Below are 24,674 nucleotides of genomic sequence, written 5' to 3' on the forward strand. Positions count from 1 at the left end.
TGAATATAGTATCTGATATTGACAAAATCAAGCAATATAAAAAATAAAAATAAAAAGTGAAACAAAATCAAGCAATATATATATAAAAAAAAAAAAAACAAATCTCATATTAAAAAAAAAAAACAAACAATGTCAAAAAAAAAGTGCAGATTTTGTATTCGTAGTAAACACTAATATAATAAAGTTTTAAATATGGAGCACAAACTACAATGTTATATTGATCGTGTTTTGAACATAGTATCCCATATTGACAAAATCAAGCAATATAAAAAAAAAAGTGAATCCCATATTAAAAAAACAAACAATGTCAAAAAAATAAAAGTCCAGACTTTGTATTCGTAGCAAACACTAATATAATAAAATTTTAGATACGGAGCACAAACTACAATGTTACATTAATCGTGTTTTGAACATAGTGTATATATATATATATATATATATATATATATATACATTATATGCATAAAAATAGTGCAAATTAATAATGTCCAAAAAAAAAAAGTGCACTCCATATTAAAAATCAAACAATATTCATGTAATTTCCAAAGTATCTCATTAAGTCAATAATGATGGATTCATTGCCACGTGCGTATCAATCCATTAGTGGGAGCAAATGAAATTGCTTTTCTTCAAAAGATTAAGTAGTCAAACCATACAATTTTCTTTCTTTTTTTTATATTAGCCTGAGATCTAATCTAGATATTAAACTGTTGTATCAGCTATTCCGCCATGTCATTAATTTGTTATGTTTACTAAAATAAATATACTTAAAATATTTATATTTTAAAATAAGATAGAATTTAATTATTTTTTTTATTTTTATTCTTACTCTAATAAATGTGAAAAGACATTAATGTCGTAAAAAAAATAATCAAATGGAGATCAAATAATGAATAAGGTAAATTAGTCAAATTATAATTCTAATCGACGTTTTCTTAAAAAACCATATAAAAGACAACATGACAAGTAAAATGAGCTAAACCGAGAATATTTATCAAAAATTAAAAAATAGTATTTCTTCGTTTAAATAGAAAATCAATTTCTACTTTGTTTCGTTTTAAACATGAAAATTAATTTAATAATTTGAATTATAATTATCCAAATCAAAATTTGATAAAAAATAATAAGTATTTTACACATTTAAATTAATCGAATTAAAATTGAAAGTAGCAACTAATGCTTAAATATTGCTATTGTTTTATCTCAAAGAGAGGAAAATAGTTTCCTTTTAAATAAGTCTTCTCTTTTAAAAAATATTAATAAATTTGCCGATTTTGTATTCGTAGCAAACATTAATATAATAAAATTTTAGATACGGAGCACAAACTACAATGTTATATTAATCGTGTTTTGAACATAATATATATATATATATATATAATCACTATTCAAAGATAACTACATACATATAGATGCACTATAATCTAAAGTGTTAGGCCCGTGTGCAGCACGGGCATAGGCCGTCTAGTAGAGTATAGAGTATATAAATTATAACGCGCATAGAAGACGCAAGTGAGGGTTTAATTAAGGTAACGAACCTGAGGTTAGGATTAGCTATTTCCCACCATTTTTAGTTGATAATATATTAAAAATAGATGTCCACTTTTACTTGTTTAGTTTGAAAAAATCAAAAGATAATTATAATTTCATCCACATTTTAATTTTATTATTAATTATTGAATTGGAAACTTTACAAAACTATTAGTAGCTGCATAACTTTTAAAGCATGATTGATTAGTTTCAATCTTTAAATAACTTTATAATAATTAAAGGTGATATAGCTCCAATTTGGTCATAGATTTTAAAGTTGAAACTTGAAAACCTGAGTTTTTGAAGTTGTGATTTTTGGAACTTGAAGTTGCATTTGGACATGCACTTTACTTAAAAAAATTGAGGTTTAGTGAGTGGAAGTCTCAAAACCCAAAACTTATCTGGACCAGTTTTTTAAAGTTGATTTTTTTTTTAACCAGAATCCATGGCTAAACAGGTGTTTGAAGATAAATTTTCAAAATCTAATACAAAATTCATGGCCACACTCTAGCATAATAAAATTATCATTCTAATTAAAATGTGTCAAGTCAGTACATAACAAGTAAAATTGGACGGGGAGAGTATTTATTTGTCTTTGATGGGGAAAGCGGTTAAGTTCGGGAGGAAGTGTTCGAACTTTAACGAGGCTTGGAGATGCTGGTTCGGTGATTCGGTTTGAAGAAAGGGTAAAACGTGGAACTAAGTTTTACGTAAGCAAAAGCAGTGCTTATAGAGTGTAACGTAACGCGCGTTGAAGGAGCGAATGAGGGTTTTAACAAGTCTGCAAAGAGGTTAGGTCATTTTCGGGAAGTAATTCTGAACTTAAATACATGCACAGCGCAAATACAGTGTGCTAAAAGTGTGACCCCTGGTGCTAGTATTGTTAATTTTAGAAAAAAAAAAGACAAAACGAGTCCCTTATATTTAAGGATGGGTTCACAATAATCCGTTAAATTTGCTTTAGAGTAATATTGGTCCTTTAAGTCTGTCCATCTCTGAAAAATAAAAATTTAATAAATCATGTCTGTTAATTTTGATAGGAATCCGTGGTAAAATAAGATTTAGCGATAAATATTTGGAGGTGCAATTTTGTAGTTTCAGTAATTTTTTTGTTTATTTCAAATATTTCGTATAATTTTTTAAGTGTAATTTCTGCTATTTTTTAAAGTTTATTGCAGTTTTTTTACCAGATCCTGTTGGAGAAATCTTGCGGCAACAACTCTTATTTGATGTTATTATTCATGATTGTAAAGCACTCATGTGTAACTTTACTTCTGTGGCTTAGTCTTTTGTCAAAAGATCAGCGAATCAATGTGCCTATCTGTTAGCTCGGGCTTCAAGTTCTATGTTTGATGCTATGGAGTGGATACTACATCCTCATCTTTGATTCATGATGTAATCAACTTTGATTTGATTAATAATTGATCAGAATGTCTTTTTAAAAATAAAAAATAATACTTGATGGGAATTAAAAGTGAACCTCAAAACTACTCAAAAGTATATTAATACATGTTTCAAAATATCACAAATTCACAGAATTTAAACTTTCTGCTTAAACTCTATTCAAATCAAACTACATCACACACTTAATACACATCACATACTTAACACAGAGTTTAAGAGGAAAAAAAAAACAAATTTTTATATTTGTGATCTAAATTAAAATTATAGACATTTTTGTTTTTATAAATCATCTCATTGAGGATAGAATAAGAAATTTAAAAATTAAATTGTTACTAAATATACAAAGATATCATTCATTTTGAAATTAGCTAAAAATGTCATCTAAATTGGGACGAAAGAGTGTTAGATTAGACGAACATATATGTATCACCTTCCAAGTGCTAGAGTGAGTAAAAAACTAAAGGCAGAACGAAACGTCTCTCTTCTAACTCGCACATAGAAAGACACATGTAATCATGTAGGACAAAGTTTCGATTGTTATGTTTGTCATCAACACGTAGTTATTAAAAGAAATAAATAAATAAATAGGAGGAAAAGGTCATCCGCATGCATATGTAACATAAAACTGTTTGTGCATGGAGAAACAATTGTCACTTTCACAAGACATTGCATGGAATAGATTTTAACATATATTTTTTGTGCAATGATTGCAAGTTTACAATGTATCAAATTTATTTTAGTCAAGGCTGCCAAATTTATTTTAGTCAAAGATGCTAAACAAATCGCATTTTATTTTATTAACACGAGTACATGCGTATGTTTGTTATTATTAAAAAGAGAAGGCCCGACTTTTATATGATATATTTGACAATTGATGCGGTGTGAGATTCTTCAAGCAAAAGATGGTGTTTTATAATTTATTGAGGTAGTATCGGATTTTGATGGCGCGCAGTTGTCGAAGGTGAACAAACGAGTTTAATGAACGATTGGTGGATCGTGGTAAGATTTAGATGGTTGCAAGTGTGGTTGTAAAAGCGGATTTAATGGAGGTATTTGTAAAATTAGAGTTGAAGAGTTATTTGTTTGTGTTACAGGAGGTTCAAAATTAGTGCTACTGGCGGAGGAGGCAATGGTGGTGGAGGTGGCGGAGACAGTGACTACGGTAGTGGCAACAAAACGTAAAGGAAAAAAAAAGGTGTCTCCTGCACTCAAATGTGTTATATTACTTGTTGTGTCATGTCATAAAGTGTATTTAATAAAATATAAACTACAAAAATTATGTTATAAGATATTCAAAACATGTAAGATAATCGCTTATACTCCCTTTGGTCCATAATAAGTCTCGTTTTGGCCTTTGACGTATCATTTTCCTTGAGGAAAAAAAGATATTTAATTTTAACTAACTTGCTCTTAATTGAATGGTACTTATTTAATATAGTTTCTTAATTACATGAAAACTCACTTATTTAAATAGAGAAAAATTTGAATGAAAATAATTATACCTTTTTGATATATGTAAAACAACCCTTATTTTGGACCAAAATAAAAGGACACTTATTATGAATTTGAGGGAGTAAATTTTAGCAATTACTTTCACTGTATAATGAACAGTTACAATTACAGACAATAATCTGAGCAGCAAGTGTAAAAGTTATGTGTATAAAAATCAAACTTTTTTTTTTTTTTTTTGTAAAAATACAAAATTTAAGATTCCTCCCCTCTCTTTTTAGATTCTAATAGGTGTCAACACACTAGTGGCTGATACTTTCTTGAAATTCACAGACTCCGAGATTCTTGTGGTCTTCGTCCGTACCTACAAAAGATCCGAATTTCTGTTGCATTAGTCAATTTTTACAGCCTCTAAATTATTGGCGGCACCAAAATAGAAGAAATTTCCTTTTCTCAGGTGATTGATGTACACATTCTTCTTCACATTACATCACACTTCGTTCAATGATGTGTTGACATATTCTTTCCGTGAAATTAAGGTTAATCTTTTGTTTGATCTACGAGTTTTTTAATGTTTATATAACTTCCTATCTACATATTGTTCTGAACTCATCGAGTAAACGTTTTTTTCCTTTGACATGAGAATGCTCAATTTATGGAGATTATGCTAGATTACTTGTATTTATCCAAATTTGGTTTTAAAAATTACTCTCTCTGTCCCAATTTATATGTCAGTGTTTAACTGAGACTGGAGTTTAAGAATTTATGAAAGAATTTTGTGGTCTGACACACGCGATAGACATCTGTGTGACTATAAATCATTTCATTGAGGTTAAAATGAAAAATTTAAAGTTATATTGTTAATAAGTATGATATCCTTATTCGGACATTGGGACAGAGGGAGTAGATCTGATGATCTAATCTTTCTCTAGTCTTTTGCCAGTCATTTTTTATGGATGGGAAGTCTTTTGAACTTGAGGTTTAGGGGATACTTAACTTCAATGTCCTTTTGGAAATTGAAGATGTTTTCTAACAAAATGCTATTACAATCTTGAGCCGAGGGCTAAATGTTTTGGTCTTGGTGACGTTTTCAATATTGCAACTTGGCAAGGTTGAATTTTGTGTTTCAACTATGTGGCGGTGATTAAATAGAGAATTACACGTTGAAATGCTTAGCAAGAGGCTGCAATCTCTGGTGTATTCCCTTTTTTGTTGGTGGAGCAAGTTTAGCTGCATTCTGTATCCTTGATTGATATCTGACGGGATAGTGAATTGCTCTGCTTTATGAAATTTCTCTGTCTTTGATTAGTATTACATGTTTCTTTAATATCTGTTTTCTAATGTTTCTCCTGATTGTGAATTTTCAGGTCATCTCTCAAGCTCGACTTTTGAGTTCTATGGGCCATCTCTACCTAAGAGACCTTTTATTTGGATTGTCAGGAGCCTCAATAGAAGTTCTGTTTCTCCATATAAAAAATCGTAATCATTAGAAATGGTAGTTCATACCACCTAAATTAGCCCTACTTTTCACTTAATAGTTTCTACCGAGTCATCTGATAGGCTAGGCGACCAATCTAGCAAGACAAAGAGTGAGGATGCAAAGCGTAAGTTAATCTCAGAAGTTAAACCTACCAATCATGGAGAGCAGAAGATGATGAAGAATGATAAGCCATCTACCGATATTGCTGCCATAGATTCTCTAGGGGATGCTCGGAGAAAGGTACAAGAGGAAATCACCCGTGAATTTGCTGTAATTATGGCAACGGGGACACTGCGTATGAGTGACCCTGCTGTTTAAGTAACTAAGAGTCATACAAAGGCATGGACACACAAGTGCTGCTCAGAGCTGAGATCAAGAGGTCCGTTTCCGGTAGACTTTTTCTATCGTTCCATTTATTGGTTGAGAATTACTTTCCACTAAGATTGATGCAACGGATGGTAGATTCATAGCTGCCCCGTAGGAAACTGTCCTGTTGTTAACGCTTGAATCAGCTATTCATGGATTGTCATTCTTTTGTACTTTTTGGGAAACGGAAGTTCTGTACTGCTATTGATCTATTATTCGTAACATAATGATTCTGAACCATGATGTGGGGACATGGGGTTCAATTGGATGTAACATTATGGGACAATGGAAACAAAGAACTAAGCAAGATGGGTACACCCAAACTGAAAAAATTGACATTAAAAAGATATAATGTGTGTTCTGAAGTTTTATCTTCAGAACAATATCGCCTGTCAAATACACTAGCAACACTCGAGCAAATGCTAGCATGTTTATCTGATCAAGACTTTTATTCATGATAATTTCAACTGGATCATCACACTTGAAACACAAAAAACATGAGCTAATACCAATCACAAAAGAACCATTCATAGCCCAGGCTGTTGGAAGCCATAGACAGTGAAGCCTCCGTCAACTGCTATAACCTGGCCAGTGACGTAGGAAGCAGCAGGAAGGCTGAGATAAGCCACCAGTGATGAAACTTCTTCAACTTCTCCTGCACGCCTAAGAGGCGTTCTTGATATTAACGCATCCGAAAACGTTTTGTCCTTGAGCAACTGTGAATACAAAGGCCATCAAATTCATCAATAATTTAAAGAAGGGAAACTTACGTAAATGTTCCCTTCGGCCAACTAGTTTACCAACATGGTCGAAGTATACACTATCAGTGTATGTGTTGTGTATAGGTAGGTATATTATATGTATAGTATATGTATATTTAGTATAAAGTATACACTATCTATACACTGTGTGCATATTTTATAAACTAGATGGCCGAATGGTATTTGGTAGTAATTTTCCCTTTAAAGAATTTGTAATCTAGTTGGAATTGTGATTATTATTTTTTTCAAAATGGATATATTAAAGTGCTTATTTTGTCAAAAAGTACTTATTTTAACAAGATGAGGTGTTTGACTAAGCTTTTAGGGGGGAATAAGGGTTTTTTTAGTAGTAGCAAAAGCTGTTTTTTAGAAGCTAAAAAATATAGTTTTTCCCCATAAGCACTTTTGGAACATTAATCAAACACAAAGTATATGCTCTAATATTGGCAAAAGTGTTTTTCAATTGACTAGCCAAACACTAACTGAGACTCTCCATAAGTACTTTTTCGAAAAGAACTTCTAACCAAAAGCACTTCTCAGAATAAGCAGATTTTAAAAGCTTGGCCGAACAGGCTATTAGAGGAATTGTTAAATGACAACTCCCTGCTTGGATGTGGAGTATCACCCTGTTAGCAAATCAAAGTACGTTTCACTCAAGTAGATTTGTATACAAGATTTAAAGTAAGTGAGTTTAAAATGAGTGTGATCGTATACATAGACATTAATTTCAATTTAAAATGAGCCTGGGTTCGTCTTTGCACTTATGCAAAGAGACTCATATAATCTGAAGCAGAAGCAACAGGAGGAAGGAGAATATTACATGTTTCACGAGTGGCGTGTTTGTGTACCATGGTGCAACGGCATTAACCCGAATATCATCTTTTCCCCATTCGCAAGCCAAATTTTTTGTAAGCTGAATCATTCCAGCTGCCATAAGAAGAGAGAGCTAATTTTTTAGCTTGTTATTTCCCGTTGTTTTATGATTCAAAGGAAGATGGTATGAGTGCTGTGTAAAACAACGGGAAATAACAGCACGAATAAAGTACCTTTTGTTGCTCCATAAATAGAAGTACCGTCCACGTGGACAAGACCAGCAACAGAGGATGTGAAAACAATACTTCCAGATCCAGATGATTTCATAAGAGGATGAGCAAGTTGACTGAAGTGGAATGAAGGTTCTAAATTGGTAGACATCATAAAGGCATAATCTTCGGCAGTGTATTCGATAGAGGGCTTCCAAATGTTTGTTCCAACATTGTTTATCTACATCAATAATGCAATAACTTGGTCAAAAATTAAATGTTGCGTGTGAAACGAATTAAAAATTTCAGTGTTGGATCTCTTAATTTCACATTCGAGCAGCTCTTTTCAACAATCCAACATACAGTCATCTGCCCACCTAGAAGAGCAACTCGGATTGGTCTTTGTATTAGTTTTGACCATTGAATCTTTCTATGACAACATCTACTACGTCTCAATCGAAGCAAGTTAAGGCGACAAAATATAATCCACACTAACAATGGTGGATCCACTCATGTATAGATTTATATTTGAAAATTCACTAACATTTCAACAAATGCTAGTAGATCTGATCCCATAAATTTTAAAAAGTATAATAAAAAGTCAAACCCGTAGTCCCAATTGATCCAAGTAAATTATGCCAATCGGCTATTTGAATCCTCACTAATAGGGGCAAGGGCAGATCCAATGCTTCGCCTCAACTGTGTATAGTTAATAGGGAATTTAATCGGAGGCGGATCTACGGGGACGTGCACTCCACCCTTCGGAAAAAATTATGTATCTATACCTAGAGATATTATTATATATTTAATTGTGCACTCTCATAAACAAAAGTTTCTTTGGGACTCCTTGATTGCAACTGCTGCTTCCCTTACATGTCACCTCGGATCGAATCCGAATGTCAATTTTAATTATTTTTGTGAGCCTATTTTTAGAAAAACAATAAGCGTTAAATGAGCTCGCCCAAATTCAAACTTGCACTGTCACCACATGTTGCAGAGCTTTAGCCACTGAGCTATCTCTTTTATTTGCTTCACTGCGTTAAATTTTATTTATTACACATATTTGACCTATATACTTGTATTTTCGCCACTGCTATGTTATTAGTGATCGGTCCAACACAGTATTATTCCTTAGTTATCATTAAAAAATTTATTGGCATTTATGTTAAGATAATAATGCCCCCTCTGTTTTAAAATCCTGGGTCCGGCTCTAATTTTAATACAAAATAAGTAGAGGGAATTATGGTACTCACAAGAATGTTGAGTTTTCCATCGAATTCAGAGGAAACCTTTTCCATGAGCTGAGCTCTTTGCTCCCTACAAGTTACATCACATGCTGAGCCTTTTACTTGAATGCCCCTGTCTGCCCAATCTTGCATTGGCTCATTAAGCTCCGATTCCGTCTTCGAACATGTGTACACTTTCGCACCAAGTCCAGCAAGCTCTTCTACAATAGCATGCCTAAATAAAATTAAATTAAAGATTTAAGTTCTATGCACGAACAACTAATAGTGTAACGAATTTTTACATCATCGTTGTAGCTAGAAACTAGAAACTAAAAATAAAAATCTTGAGTACCCAATTCCGGAAGTGCCACCAGTGACAAGAGCGGCTAAACCATTAAGTGACCATCTGGAACTCTTGGCAAAAGCTGCAACTTTCGCCATTGACTTCTACTTTCTTGCTGTGCGATTGTTTCGAGATCTAGTTGTCCTTTTATAAATAGTTGAGTAGGAGAAACTTTTGTTTCTTGTTTGCCACTAAAGGTTTTTTAAACATTTCAACGTACGTAGTACTACTAATATGTTTTTTTAGTTTAAAGAATCTTGCAGAATCCCACGTTTAGATTTTGGAGTATAGTGTTAGCCTGTTAGGTGGGACAATATAATTAATATCCACCTGTTTTGCATGCTTACGTATTGTAAATTCATTTTTTACGGGGAAGTCATTTTCTACTTTCTATTTTTGGGTGTTTTCTCGTAGGGTTGGACATAAATACCAAAAATCGAAAAGAATGTTTCTGAAAGCCTTTACTATGTAATTTAGGATTATTTGATTTAAGAGTCCAAAGAGAATATGTGTGTAATAGGAGTGTGCGGGTTCGCTCGGCCTTAAATAAGGGTCGAGTGCCCATTATGCCCTGATCAAGATTAGGGTGTGACAAGTATGTAAAGCAACTGAATGAAATAACATGATAAGAACTGAAACTAAAACCCTGTACATAAACGTGAGCATGAATACATATATAGCCTGAGTAAAACATGGTAAGTAGGGAGAGCATTTCATAAACCGACAATAAGATATCACCACGTGGGTACGTGGAGTTTGGTACCTCGCCGGACCAGCAGAGCCCCTATACCTTGGCAGGGTATAAGGTGGTAACGTGCCTGATGGATCCATTCAGTGTAGAATTAAGGAATCGTCCTAACTGGGCGGAGCGATCCTTGTCCTACGGTGGCTACGTAGTTTCAAGCTATCTGAGCCTTCTCGGTAACTTGTGTAACTCCCAAAAACATAAACATGATATAATTGGCTAAGAAGCCCATGATTTTCGTGAATTAACTTGTACTTGACTTGTAATCATGATTTCACGAAATATCTTATAAACATGGTTTCATGAAATAACTTGTATTTAGCATGTATGTATCTTGTATCATGACATGAAAGTAATTATATAATATAGTTGCATGAAAACTTGTAGACATGTAGGATATTCATGAAACAATTATTTTTAGTTAAAAACATGCATGCAAGAATCCATGGAATACAAGATATGGGTTTTCATAGATTACAGACTGATTCTTAATAATCATATGGAGTTATTAAGAACACAATGATGGAATAATAGCAATTCATACATAATATAATCATGGACATGGACCTAGGGTTGTCATGAGCATGGTATAGAAACTCTAGTTTTCGTAACTATTCATACTTTATGGATTAAGAGGCGTGGGGAAGAACAATGATGTTCCCACACGTAGATAGCAGCCCCTCCAAAACTTGAATTAAAGACTTAAACTTTGAAGAAGATTTTCAAAATCTTGAATCTTGAACCTTGAGATGGGTTTTCTTGAAAACCCTAGGTTAGGAATGATGATTTCTTATTTAGATTACAAGGATATGTATTAGAATTGACTTGGAATAATTAGAGTAGGCTTATCTTGGTGTTCTTGATGATGGGAGAGGGTATAAGGTCGTTCTAGGGCTTGAAGGAATGAAAAATAATGATATGGATTGATGTGGACGAATATATACTGTTCTGGAAAATTAAATTTTACGCCCAGTAAAATACTGGCCGTATTTTGAAATACGGTCCGTATTATGTGTGGACTGCACTGCGTCTCTTCAGTAAAATGGCCATAACTCTTTGCACATATGTCCTTTTAACCCCCATAATATACCGTTGGAAAGGTATTTCAAAACTCTACAACTTTCTTCAAGGAAGTTTCCCAAATTCCAAATACGGTTTGAAATACGGTCCGTATTTTGAAATACAGTCCGTAATTAATAATGTAACCTCAAAATGCCAAATTCCAGAATGCTCAGAAATCTTTGGTACCAGTTTACGACTTGAAATACGAGCCGTATATTGAAATACAGTCACTGTTCATGGGCGTAAACCACCATCTTACAACTGAAGAGGAAACTTCAAATTCCTACATTCTTAATTTGGTTTTCTAAGTCTAGGATCACGGTCAAAGCTTAGGTTAAAGGTATGGGGTGTTACACTTTACTTCTATGTCTTTGTCTTTTGTCAAAAGATCAGCGAATCAGTGTGCCTATCTGTTAGCTCGGGCATCGAGTTCTATGTATGATGATATGGAGTGGATACTGCATCCTCATCTTTGATTCATGATGTACTCAACTTTGATTTGATTAATAATTGATCAGAATGTCTTTTTAAAAATAAAAAAGAATACTTGATGGGAATCAAAAGTGAGCCTCAAAACTACTCAAAAGTATATTAATACATGTTTTAAAATATCACACATTCATAGAATTTAAATTTTCTCCTTAAACTTTATTCAAATCAAACTACATCACATACTTAACATAGAGTTTAAGAGAAAAAAAAAATCATATTTTTATATTTGTGGTCTAAATTAAAATTTCAGAAAATTTTGTTTTTATAAATTATCTCATTGAGGATAGAATAAGAAGTTTAAAAGTTAAATTATTACTAAATATACAAAGATGTCACTCATTTTGGAATTAGCTAAAAAGAAAAAATGTCATCTAAATTGGGACGAAAAAAGTATTAGATTAGACGAAAATATATGTATTACCTTCCAAGTGCTCGAATGAGCAAACTAAAGGCAGAACGAAACGTCTCTCTTCTAAATCGCACATAGAAAAACACATATGTAATCATGTAGGACAAAGTTTAGATTGTACTGCTATGTTTGTCATCAACACGTAGTTATTAAAATAAATAAACAATAAATAAATAAATAAATAAATAAATAAAAAGGAGGAAAAGGTCATTGGCATGCATATGTAGCATAAAACTGTTTGTGCATGGAGAAACAATTGTCACTTTCACAAGACATTGCATGGAATCGATTTTAACATATTTTTTTGTGCAATCATTGCAAGTTTACAATCTATCAAATTTATTTTAGTCAAAAATGCCAAATTTATTTTAGTCAAAGATGCTAAACAAATCGCATTTTTTTTGGAACCCCCAGAAAAACCCGCAGCCTCTGCTCTTCGGGTGAGCACTTTGTGATAAGCACTGGGTAAATTTTATTAACACGATTACGTGTGTATGTATGTTATTAAAAAGAGAAGGTCTAACTTTTATATGATATTGACAGCTGATGTGTTCTTTAGGTGTGAGATTCTTCAAGCAAAAGATGGTGTGTTATAATCTATTGAGGCAGTATCGGATTCTGATGGCGCGCGGTTGTCGAAGGTGAACAAACGAGTTTAATGAACGATTGGTGGATCGTGGTAAGATTTAGATGGTTGCAAGTGTAGTTGTAAAAGCGGATTTAATGGAGTTAATTGTAAAATTAGAGTTAAAGAGTTATTTGTTTGTGTTAAAGGAGGTTCAAAATTAGTGCTACTGGCGGAGGAGGCAATGGTGGTGGAGGTGGCGGAGACAGTGACTACGATAGTGGCAACAAAAAGTAAAGGAAAAAAAAGGTCTCTCACGCACTCAAATGTGTTATATTACTTGTTGTCTCATGTCATAAAATGTATTTAATAAAGTATAAACTACGAAAATTATGTTATAAGATATTCAAAACATGTGAGATAATCGCTTATTCTCCCTCTGGTCCATAATAAGTCTCCTTTTGGCTTTTGACACATCACTTCCCTTGAGGAAGAAAAAGATATTTGATTTTAACTAACTTGCCCTTAATTGAATGATACTTATTTAATATAGTTTCTTATTTACATGAAAACTCACTTATTTAAATAGGGAAAAATTTGAAAGAAAACAGCTATACCTTTTTGATATATGTAAAACAACCCTTATTTTGGACTAAAATAAAAGGACCAAAAGAACACTTATTATGGATTTGAGGGAGTAAATTTTAGCAATTAATTTTACTATATAATGAACAGTTACGATTACAGACAATAATCTGAGCTGCTAGTGTAAAAGTTATGTGTATAAAAATCAACTTCTTTTTTTTTTTTGTTTGTTTAAAAATACAAAATTTTCTTTAGATTCTTCCCCTCTCTTTTTTGGATTCTAATACGTGTCAACACACTAGTGGCTGATACTTTCTCCAAAATTCACAGAAATCGGGGCTCTGAGATTCTTGTGGTCTTCGTCCGTACCTATAAGGGGTCGTTTGATTTGAACACAAGTTTGATGAGATTAATTATATTGGGATAAATTATACTAGAATTATTTATGTTGAGATTAGTTATCCTGCTATTATTTTTTATTGATTGTTTGGTTTGTTTGATTTGTTGTATTAAAAGTAATATGCATTGTTTAACTTTTAGGAAAAAGTTCTTTGTTTACAAAAATATCCTCCGCCTTATGTAGTAGAAAAAAGATTTTGAGAACCTCAGGGCTATTTTAATCAATTTCACTGTTTTATCCTGAGATTAGTTATCCAAGATTACTATTTCACCCTCTGGTGGGTATAAGTTATCCCAACATTATTTTTAATACTAGGATAATTTATCCTACAATTAGTAATCAAATAAAGGATAAGGTGGTACTAAATTTTTATTCCATTACTATTTTTGCTTATCTATGATACCAAACCATCCCTAAAAGATCCGGATTTCTGTTGCATTAGTCAATTTTTACAGCCTCTAAATTATTGGCAGCGCCAAAATAGAAGAAATTTCCTTTTCTCAGGTAATTAATGTACACATTCTTCTTCACATTACATCACACTTCATTCAATGATGTGTTGACATATTCTTTCCGTGAAATTAAGGTTAATCTACGAGTTTTTTAATGTTTATATAACTTCCTATCTACATATTGTTCTGAACTCATCGAGTAAAACAGTTGGTAGGTTTTTTCGGTTTTTTCCTTTGACATGAGAATGCTCAATTTATGGAGATTGTGCCTGATTACCTTGTATTTATCCAAATGTGGTTTTAAAAATTACTCTCTCTGTCCCAATTTATATGTCACTGTTTAACTGGGATTGAAGTTTAAGAATTTTGAAACTTGTGGTCTGACACATGCGATAGACATCTGTGTGAATATAAATCATTTCATTGAGGTTAAATTGAAATTTTTTAAGTTATATTGTTTCTTAATAAGTATGATATCCTTATTCGGACATTGGGACAGAGGGAGTAGGGCCTCATTTGGACATGATTTGAAACCATGTTTGGACATGCAATTTGGATATTTTAAGTTGTATTTTCTCTTATAGATATAAAAATCCCACAAATTGTGAAAACTATCAAAACATTCCCAATTCTTATACAATCTTATCAAATGAACAAATTATAGTTTATAACAAAATTAGTACACTGCTAGAAGGTCCTTCTAAAAAATGCAACATCAATTAATCAAACTTTAGTTCAATAAAAACGAAAATTTAACATGCATAGTAATGTAATTACTCTTTAATATAATACTCTCACATAAATTAAAGGTTGGTAGACATAAATAAAGGTTGGTGGAAGTTAATGAGATTGGTAAATGATTGATAGAGGTAATTGTTAAAAATATCTACCAACTTATGAATCATTTTTTATAAAATATAAACTTATGGGCTAAATTTTGTATGTGGCGGTGATTAAATAGAGAATTACGCATTATAATGCTTAGCAAGAGGCTGCAATCTCTGGTGTATTCCCTTTTTTGTTGGTGGAGCAGGTTTAGCTGCATTCTGTATCCTTGATTGATATCTGATTGGATAGTGAATTGTTTTGCTTTAAGAAATTTCGTTGTCTTTGATTAGTATTACATGTTTCTTTAATATCTGTTTTCTAATGTTTCTCCTGATTGTGAATTTTCAGGTCATCTCTCAAGCTCGACTTTTGAGTTCTATGGGCCATCTCTACCTTTAGAAACCTATTATTTGGATTGTCAGGAGACTCAATAGAAGCTCTGTTTCTCTATATAAAAAATCGCAGCCATTAGAAATGGTAGTTCATACCAGCTAAAATAGACCTACTTTTCACTTAATAGTTTCTACCGAGTCATCTGATACGCTAGGCGACCAATCTAGCAAGACAAAGAGTGAGGATGCAAAGCGTAAATTAATCTCAGAAGTTAAATCTGTCAATCACGGAGAGCAGAAGATGATGAAGAATGATAAGCCATCTACTGATATTGCTGCCATAGAAAGGTACAAGAGGAAATCACCCGTGAATTTGCTGCAATTATGGCAACGGGGACACTGCATGCGAGTGAGCCTGCTGTTTTAGTAACTTAGAGAGTCATACAAAGACATCGACACACAAAGTGCTGCTCAGAGCGGAGATCAAGAGGTCTGTTTCCGGTAGCATTTTTCTATCGTTCTATTTATTAGTGAGAATTACTTTCCACTAACATTGATGTAACGGATGGTAGATTCATAGTTGCCCCGTAGGAAACTGTCCTGTTGTTAACGCTTGAATCAGCTATTCATGGATTGTCGTTCTTTTTGGGAAACGGAAGTTCTGTACTGCTATTTATCTATTATTCGTAACATAATGATTTTGAACCATGATGTGGGGACATGGGGTTCAATAGGATGTAACATTTTGGAACAATGGAAACAAAGAACTAAGCAAGATGGGTACACACAAACCGAAAAACTTCGACATTAAAAAGATATAATGTGTGTTCTGAAGTTTTATCTTCAGTACAATATCGCCTGTCAAATACACTAGCAACACTCAGAGCAAATGCTAGCATGTTTATCTGATCAAGACTTTTATTCATGATAATTTCAGCTGGATCATCACACTTGAAACACAAAAAACATGAGCTAATACCAATCACAAAAGAACCATTCATAGCCCAGGCTGTTGGAAGCCATAGACAGTGAAGCCTCCGTCAACTGCTATAACCTGGCCAGTGACGTAGGAAGCAGCAGGAAGGCAGAGATAAGCCACAAGTGATGAAACTTCTTCAACTTCTCCTGCACGCCTAAGAGGCGTTCTTGATATTAACGCATCCAAAAACGTTTTGTTCTCGAGCAACTGTGAATACAAAGGCCATCAAATTCATCAATAATTTAAAGAAGGAAACTTACGTAAATGTTCCCTTCGGCCAACTAGTTTACTAAGATGGCCGAAGTATACACTATCAGTGTATGTGTTGTGTATAGGTAGGTATATTATATGTATAGTATATGTATATTTAGTATAAAGTATACACTACCTATACACTGTGTGCATATTTTATAAACTAGATGACCGAATGGTATTTGGTTGTAATTTTCCCTTTAAAAGAATTTGTAATCTAGTCGGAATTGTGATTATTATTTTTTTCAAAATGGATATATTAAAGTGCTTATGTTTGTCAAAAAGTACTTATTTTAAAAAAGATGAGGTGTTTGGACAAACTTTTAGGGGGAAAATAAGAGTTTTTGAGTAGTAGCAGAAATTGTTTTTTAGAAGCTAAAAAAAGTAATTTTTCCCCATAAGCACTTTTGGAACATTAACCAAACACAAAGTATATGCTCTAATATTGGCAAAAGTGTTTTTCAATTGACTAGCCAAACACTAACTGAGACTCTCCATAAGTACTTTTTCGAAAAGAACTTCTAACCAAAAGCACTTCTCAGAATAAGCAGATTTTAAAAGCTTGGCCGAACAGGCTATTAGAGGAATTGTTAAATGACAACTCCCTGCTTGGATGTGGAGTATCACCCTGTTAGCAAATCAAAGTACGTTTCACTCAAGTAGATTTGTATACAAGATTTAAAGTAAGTGAGTTTAAAACGAGTGTGATCGTATACATAGACATTAATTTCAATTTAAAATGAGCCTGGGTTCGTCTTTGCACTTATGCAAAGAGACTCAAATAATCTGAAGCAGAAGCAACAGGAGGAAGGAGAATATTACATGTTTCACGAGTGGCGTGTTTGTGTACCATGGTGCAACGGCATTAACCCGAAAACCATCTTTTCCCCATTCGCAAGCCAAATTTTTTGTAAGCTGAATCATTCCAGCTGCCATAAGAAGAGAGAGCTAATCTTTTAGCTTGTTATTTCCCGTTGTTTTATGATTCAAAGGAAGATGGTATGAGTACTGTGTAAAAACTTACTCGCACCTTATTTTTAAACTAAAAGCACGAATAGAGTACCTTTTGTTGCTCCATAAATAGAAGTACCGTCCACGTGGACAAGACCAGCAACAGAGGATGTGAAAACAATACTTCCAGATCCAGATGATTTCATAAGAGGATGAGCAAGTTGACTGAAGTGGAATGAAGGTTCTAAATTGGTAGACATTAGAAAGGCATAATCTTCGGCAGTGTATTCAATAGAGGGCTTCCGAATGTTTGTTCCAACATTGTTTATCTACATCAATAATGCAATAACTTGGTCAAAAATTAAATGTTGCGTGTGAAACGAATTAAAAATTTCAGTGTTGGATCTCTTAATTTCACATTCGAGCAGCTCTTTTCAACAATCCAACATACAGTCATCTGCCCACCTAGAAGAGCAACTCGGATTGGTCTTTGTATTAGTTTTGACCATTGAATCTTTCTATGACAACATCTACTAAGTCTCAATCGAAGCAAGTTAAGGCGACAAAATATAATCCACACTAACAATGGTGGATCCACTCATGTATAGATTTATATTTGAAAATTCAAATATTTGAAAATTCACTAACATTTCAACAAATGCTAGTAGATCTGATCCCATAAATTTTAAAAAGTATAATAAAAAGTCAAACCCGTAGTCCCAATTGATCCAAGTAAATTAGGCCAATCGGCTATTTGAATCCTCACTAATAGGGGCAGGGGCAGATCCAATGCTTCGCCTCAACTGTGTATAGTTAATAGGGAATTTAATCGGAGGCGGATCTACGGGGACATGCACTCCCACCCTTCGGAAAAAATTATGTATCTATACCTAGAGATATTATTATATATTTAATTGTGCACTCTCATAAACGAAAATTTCTTTGGGACTCGTTGATTGCAACTGCTGCTTCCTTTACATGTCACCTCGGATCGAATCTGAATGTCAACTTTAATTATTTTTGTGAGCCTATTTTTAGAAAAACAATAAGCGTTAAATGAGCTCGCCCAAATTCGAACTTGCACTGTCACCACATGTTGCACAGCTTTAGCCACTGAGCTATCTCTTTCATTTGCTTCATTGCGTTAAATTTTATTTATTACACATATTTGACCTATATACTTCTATTTTCGTCACTTCTATGTTATTAGTGGCGGGTCCAACACAGTATTATTCCTTAGTCATCATTAAAATTTTTGTTGGCATTTATGTTAAGATAATAATGCCCCCTCTGTTTTAAAATCCTGGGTCCGGCTCTAATTTTAATACAAAATAAGTAGAGGGAAGTATGGTACTCACAAGAATGTTGAGTTTTCCATCGAATTCAGAGGAAACCTTTTCCATGAGCTGAGCTCTTTGCTCCCTACAAGTTACATCACATGCTGAGCCTTTTACTTGAATGCCCCTGTCTGCCCAATCTTGCATTGGCTCATTGAGCTCCGATTCTGTCTTCGAACATGTGTACACTTTCGCACCAAGTCCAGCAAGCTCTTCTACAATAGCATGCCTAAATAAAATTAAATTAAAGATTTAAATTCTATGCACGAACAACTAATAGTGTAACGAATTTTTACATCATCGCTGTAGCTAGAAACTAGAAACTAGAGTACCCAATTCCGGAAGTGCCACCAGTGACAAGAGCGGCTAAACCATTAAGTGACCATCTGGAACTCTTGGCAAAAGCTGCAACTTTCGCCATTGACTTCTATTTTCTTGCTGTGCGATTGTTTCGTGATCTAGTTGTCCTTTTATAAATAGTTGAGTAGGAGAACTACTTTTGTTTCTTGTTTGCCACCAGGGCGGACCCACATGGTCTCAGGTGTATTCATATGAACTCATTTGTCAAAAAAATTACAGTATATATATGTTATTTATTCAGTTTTTGAAAAAATAGACGAGTATATTTAATTTTTGACTCTACTTTAAACAAGTCCAATGCTCAGCCCAGTGGCAAGTGGGTTCAAAAGTTTCTGAAGGGTTGCGAGTTCGAAACCAACTACAGCAAATCAGCGGTTTTTTTTTTTAGTCATTTAAAATTAAAATTTCACCACTATTATAAGTCATAACCTGCTGTGCTACCCAACTACAACAAATCAGCGATTTTACCACAGTTGTGGCTGCCAAAAACTAAAGCTCTGATATTGTGCCCTCATTTAGAGAGCGTAGCTCAAATGGTAGCAACGTTTGAGGTTCACAGCGCTTCAAAGGCAAAGATTAACAGAGAACTAGATTTATCAGAAACATCTGTGGCTAAATATAGAATATATTTTTCTAATTGGGACATATTTGATGGACAAACAAGGAAGAGTCTATTGCTCATAAGCTTTACTGGTATGTCATTTTTACTTTTATAGTCCTTGATGGAGTTTGTTATGTGAAAATATAATACAACTTGGTGAACTGCATACATCTTTTTAGATTGCTCTACCATGGGCAGTCTACAAACATATGATAGCTTGTTTTCAAATTCTGAGTCTCACACGAGCAACAATATGGATCATCCACAGTACTCTGCATTTTCAGTAGTCTATCTTTGGTCAGCAGCCTGCCCAGGACTGATAGCCATATGATAAACCTGTGCTTTGGTTGTGCAACCGACGTCCATACAAGGCTTGCCACTTCAAACTTCCTTTGTGTACCCTTCAACTGCATATAGCTTCTTGTGATAGAATATGTTCCATTGGCAGTTAAATTATAGCAGTTTTGGACATACCAGGCCATCATGTTCACTTTCAATGAGTTTATTTTCCTCCAATACCAGCTACTATCCATAGGAGCTATATGGGTCCAGATACAAGTATAATTTTTCATTATATACTCCATGTACCCATCGTACCCACAATGATTCTTGATTTACTACCAATTGCCACAGGAGCTTTCCCATTTATGCCATATTCCAGGTTCTGCATTCCTTCACATTGAGTCCTCCTCTAGCCTTTGGTTGACACACACTATCCCATGAGACCAATGCAGTTTTCCTCTTTTCCTCTGAGGCACCCCAAAGGTACTATCACTACAAAAAAAGGCTCCATTTGCGGGGGTTAAATTCACATATTGCGGCGGTTGTTAACCTCCGCTATCCTCTGTAGCAGCGGTCCACAAAACCCCCCCAATTCTGGTCGCCGCAAACATTTTGCGGAGGTTGTTTTCCTGACCGATGCAACGGCGGTTGTGTGATGTATTTAGCGGCGGTTCTGACCTCCGCAATTGCTATTTAATTTTTTTATTAAAAAATGTTCTGGGGGTTAAAACCCCCCACAATTCATTTATTTAGCGGGGGTTACAACCTCTGAAAGCTTGAATACATTTCACCAGCTAGCCATTGTTAGCTATGCTATTCTGATACCTTTTTTTGGGACAATTATTACTCCAAAACTGATTGAGAATATATTAATATAATGAAGCATCAATTTATTATTCAAATTGTTTACTAAAATCAAGTAACATCAATGTATAATTAAGCCATATTGACATTAACATAAAGCAAGTATTATCATTAGTCTCAAACCTAATATTAAACACATTCACTCCAACATCAGTATCCTCATTAGTCTCACAAACTAACATTAAACACATCCACTCAAACCACTAATCATAAAGGATCTGCTACGTCCATTCAATCAACTACTATACTTAATTGTCTAATACAATTGCACGGAACTTCATTGGTTGCCATTACGATTACTGCCACCAAATGATCTTCTTACATCCGTGGGTGAAACGTGTCCACTAGCTGCATCACTTGGCTACAAAAAAGAATTTAAAATAAAATAAAAGTAATCAAAAGGACCACAACTAATGATCAAATCCTCATAATCAGAGATATAATTGTTCATGCTACTTATGTTTGAATCAATAGCTTAAACAAATATACGTTCATTCTAGCAAACAACCACCGTTTCCTTGAAAAACATTTATTCCAGGATAATGTATTTAGTATCTGCTGTCTAACAGACAGTCCTCCTGATTCATTGATAAAAGGAGAGAATTATTTTTCTTGGCACTGCTAAGTCCTCGCTTTTATCAGTTGTCACAAATATTTCTTCTCTCTATCTATTGGTGTAAACTCTCGGTCCCTCGCAAGAGTATGACGTACGAAAACATCAAAACAGACCATAGTCGATTTCATATATTGAATAATTGTCCACTTAACCTTCAAATCTTGTCCAAAATTCAGACCATCTAAAACAATAAAAAGGAGGTCCATATCAACAAAATCTTTGTCCTATTATTGAAGGGACACAGAGTATCATCCATCAATAAAGTAGCAATCAGAAGATATGTTTGATTTGCCTTTAATCGTAATACAACCAAATAGTTCACTCTGAGAACATTCAACAACTATAAGCCAGAAAACTAAACATGAAAAGAGAAGAGAACTCATTTTGCACTAGACTATCTAACTAAAATCTAAATACTAAATCTCAAACCCAGAAAAAAAGTACCAGCTTTCTTCCACAATACTCAAGTCTGTTATGTAGTTATATACCGTTATTTCATTACAAAGAAGGAAAAAAAAAAGGAAGACAAAGAATCCAACTTCACATAATTGATTTAAACACAGAATCCAACTTCACATAATTGGAGGGTACATAGAATTGGTACAAACTGGGCATTCATGTACACTAGCTAGTAGGGACAATGTTAAGGGACAATTTTTTCTAATCAGTAAGCCAAAATATGTGCCTTTATACTTGTTGTCTAGATCCAGATTCCCTAGGTCTCCATTCTTGAAGAATGACAATAAAAATAGAGCATAACTACTTACATTCTCATCATCTTAACAGAAAAAGGTACATAGAAGGAACTACTCTAGGTTCCAACAAGTCTACAATGAAGGGATTATAGTTTGAGATTAATTTAGGATGTGAGTAAGTTACATTTCAAAGTTAACAATCTTACCGTTGAAGGAGGAGTAGTAGAAACAAAGATCCCAGCAAATTCTTCAGGTATTCTCCCTTCTTTCCTTATCATATACATCTTGAAAGCGCTCATCATTTCAGTGTGAGCATTCATCAGAAAATTGAGGTTGTCTTGGCTTTCGTTGTGAGCACTCAACATCTGATTGTACTTCTCTTGCCATTGAGAAGAACATGAACCATTATTGTAACTTGAAGCATTCAAATCACTATAACAGGGTCTTGTTTGTTTAAAAGCTCTACTTGGGACGACTCCTAATCCCAAGCACCTTACCCGTCCAGAATGCTCTTTTCCTAGTACTTTTCCGACGGCATCATTTGGCGAAATCTCGGACTCATCTGTGGTGCTTTGAGTCATGTCTTGTTCAATTTTTTCCTAAACACAACACACACGATTAACTCAAGTACCAGTTGACAAGATAAAAATAAATTAAAGCAGATTTTTTAGACTCCCTGGCCTTGTTTTTCCAATCCTTCTTATTGAATCATAATTCCTCACTTCTACTTGATCAAAAAAATAAATAAAAAATCCTCACTTCTACTCACTGCTTTGCCAACCATTTTTCCTATCTTAACATTTACCCTAATGATGGTTGCAAGCATTTTGGTATGAGCTACTACATTTTCTCATTTTAACACTCAACTAAAGTTCGGAACTATTCTGGTTAAAACCAAGAACAGACAGTTTTCCAAACTCTAATATCATTAAGGTCCTTGTAAATGTATTCATTTTTGGAGAAGGTCCTCATAAATGTACTCATATTGTCAAGAATCATGTCAAACTACATCTACATAGATTACAGTAAGAACTATCCACTTGGAAGATGATTTGAAGAAATTTACTGAATCCACAATTACATAAAAACTTACACATATCTCTTTTGCTGCCTCATTAACATATGATCCATCTTCATTCCTATGAGTAGCAAGATAAAGTTGACCTCGTCCAGGAGTTTGTCCGTTATTAGCCATCTATAAAAATTGAAAAATCAAAGCCACAATAACTTAACTAACTAGGAGTAGATTCTAGTTTCACTCATGTAATCCAAAATGAAGCAAAAACATTCACCATTTCAGCCCTTCTTTTGGAGTTGGGTTTGGAGACACCGATGTGTGAAATGGTTTGTGTCTTCCGAATTTCAGCATTTCTTTTGCACATTTTCTTACAAAAAGATACTCAAAAGTTAAGATATACAAACAAATAGCCATATAATTACACATACCAATTGAAGCATTTAAATAAATACCCCTGTTTTTTCTTTAAGGCGGTAATCAACATAAGAAATCCATTGATCCCGTGGAATCCCATCTGGAACTTTATTAATTGCCTCAGCTCTTATCTGATCTCTGCTCTTAAGTGGGCCATCAATTGCATTAAACAACTTTAGCCTTCTTGCACCCCACTTCTTACACATCGAACTATATGCATATCGCCTTGCATTTGACTCGCTGGTCCTAAAACAAAATCGCGGCTGCAAGAATAAAAGAAATGGTTAGCTTATCTATTATATGCAAATATACAGTCCAATGACATAAATTTAAGGTAAGGAAAGAGTTGTCCAATATAAGCAAGCACACATTTCGTCTACTATTTAGCGCTTAAATATATTAGCTTTTGCATATGTGAACAGTTGTTACAAAGATGTTTTTTTTTCTTTTCTATTAAATGTGATTATTTGTTGTAAAGACAACAACAGTCGAGATTTCCCCGAGTGAGATGTGTGATTGTTTACTCTTACAGACTTTTAGGAGGAGGACACTGTTCAATATATTATCCCCTACATCTGTACATGGAATATCAAATTTGGTTGCTTCGTACACAACCAAGGTGGCAGGTTATATGGAATCAAAATCACTGGCCAAATGCTATAAGTAGTACTCATTGTCCCAAAAGGATTGAAACCATCACTAGCTAGGCCTAAACGAACATTTCGGGGATCAAAAGAAAATTCAGGAAAAGTAGTATCAAACCTCTTCCACGCCTCACCATCTCTAGGATGCCTCATGATTCCATCTCCATTACTATTCTTTGCATGCCATCGCATGTGCTCTGCAATCTTAGA

The 24,674-nt window shown here is 33.9% G+C and overlaps 4 protein-coding genes across 4 annotated transcripts; 1 reads left to right on the top strand and 3 right to left on the bottom strand.

Moving 5' to 3' along the window:
- Window positions 1-3,836: 3,836 nt before the first annotated feature.
- Window positions 3,837-6,181, top strand: LOC132617956 (uncharacterized). The gene is made up of 4 exons (XM_060333023.1): window positions 3,837-3,859; window positions 4,029-4,096; window positions 5,751-5,862; window positions 5,944-6,181. Exons 1-4 carry the CDS (start codon window positions 3,837-3,839, stop codon window positions 6,179-6,181), a joined length of 441 nt encoding a protein of 146 aa, XP_060189006.1.
- A 361-nt stretch (window positions 6,182-6,542) lies between these two features.
- On the bottom strand, window positions 6,543-9,761 carry LOC132607284 (tropinone reductase homolog At5g06060-like). Its single transcript, XM_060321194.1, has 5 exons — window positions 9,591-9,761; window positions 9,266-9,473; window positions 8,037-8,253; window positions 7,811-7,917; window positions 6,543-6,945 (listed from the first exon to the last, which is right to left on the bottom strand). Exons 1-5 carry the CDS (start codon window positions 9,677-9,679, stop codon window positions 6,757-6,759), a joined length of 810 nt encoding a protein of 269 aa, XP_060177177.1. The 5' UTR covers window positions 9,680-9,761; the 3' UTR covers window positions 6,543-6,756.
- Window positions 9,762-16,232: 6,471 nt separating this feature from the next.
- On the bottom strand, window positions 16,233-19,486 carry LOC132607275 (tropinone reductase homolog At5g06060-like). Its single transcript, XM_060321182.1, has 5 exons — window positions 19,303-19,486; window positions 18,992-19,199; window positions 17,746-17,962; window positions 17,505-17,611; window positions 16,233-16,637 (listed from the first exon to the last, which is right to left on the bottom strand). Exons 1-5 carry the CDS (start codon window positions 19,389-19,391, stop codon window positions 16,449-16,451), a joined length of 810 nt encoding a protein of 269 aa, XP_060177165.1. The 5' UTR covers window positions 19,392-19,486; the 3' UTR covers window positions 16,233-16,448.
- Window positions 19,487-22,281: 2,795 nt separating this feature from the next.
- On the bottom strand, window positions 22,282-24,079 carry LOC132626668 (uncharacterized). The gene is made up of 3 exons (XM_060341621.1): window positions 23,681-24,079; window positions 23,482-23,583; window positions 22,282-22,987 (listed from the first exon to the last, which is right to left on the bottom strand). Exons 1-3 carry the CDS (start codon window positions 23,768-23,770, stop codon window positions 22,553-22,555), a joined length of 627 nt encoding a protein of 208 aa, XP_060197604.1. The 5' UTR covers window positions 23,771-24,079; the 3' UTR covers window positions 22,282-22,552.
- Window positions 24,080-24,674: the final 595 nt, after the last annotated feature.

Source organism: Lycium barbarum, chromosome 1, assembly GCF_019175385.1.
Source record: "Lycium barbarum isolate Lr01 chromosome 1, ASM1917538v2, whole genome shotgun sequence".
Classification (NCBI taxonomy): domain Eukaryota; kingdom Viridiplantae; phylum Streptophyta; class Magnoliopsida; order Solanales; family Solanaceae; genus Lycium; species Lycium barbarum.

Coding starts and splice junctions, on each gene's coding strand:
- LOC132617956 (XM_060333023.1), top strand. CDS start 3,837: ATGGTGTTTTATAATTTATTGAG. Junction 3,860..4,028: donor GTGTTTTATAATTTATTGAG/GTAGTATCGGAT, acceptor TTTGTGTTACAG/GAGGTTCAAAATTAGTGCTA. Junction 5,863..5,943: donor GTTTCTCCATATAAAAAATC/GTAATCATTAGA, acceptor GTCATCTGATAG/GCTAGGCGACCAATCTAGCA.
- LOC132607284 (XM_060321194.1), bottom strand. CDS start 9,679: ATGGCGAAAGTTGCAGCTTTTGCCAAGAGTTCCAGATGGTCACTTAAT. Junction 9,474..9,590: donor GGTGGCACTTCCGGAATTGG/GTACTCAAGATT, acceptor AATTTTATTTAG/GCATGCTATTGTAGAAGAGC. Junction 6,946..7,810: donor ACACGCCACTCGTGAAACAT/GTAATATTCTCC, acceptor TTGTATTCACAG/TTGCTCAAGGACAAAACGTT.
- LOC132607275 (XM_060321182.1), bottom strand. CDS start 19,391: ATGGCGAAAGTTGCAGCTTTTGCCAAGAGTTCCAGATGGTCACTTAAT. Junction 19,200..19,302: donor GGTGGCACTTCCGGAATTGG/GTACTCTAGTTT, acceptor AATTTTATTTAG/GCATGCTATTGTAGAAGAGC. Junction 17,963..18,991: donor ATGGAAAACTCAACATTCTT/GTGAGTACCATA, acceptor TTATTGATGTAG/ATAAACAATGTTGGAACAAA.
- LOC132626668 (XM_060341621.1), bottom strand. CDS start 23,770: ATGTGCAAAAGAAATGCTGAAATTCGGAAGACACAAACCATTTCACAC. Junction 23,584..23,680: donor CCAAAAGAAGGGCTGAAATG/GTGAATGTTTTT, acceptor CAATTTTTATAG/ATGGCTAATAACGGACAAAC. Junction 22,988..23,481: donor AGGCAGCAAAAGAGATATGT/GTAAGTTTTTAT, acceptor TGTTGTGTTTAG/GAAAAAATTGAACAAGACAT.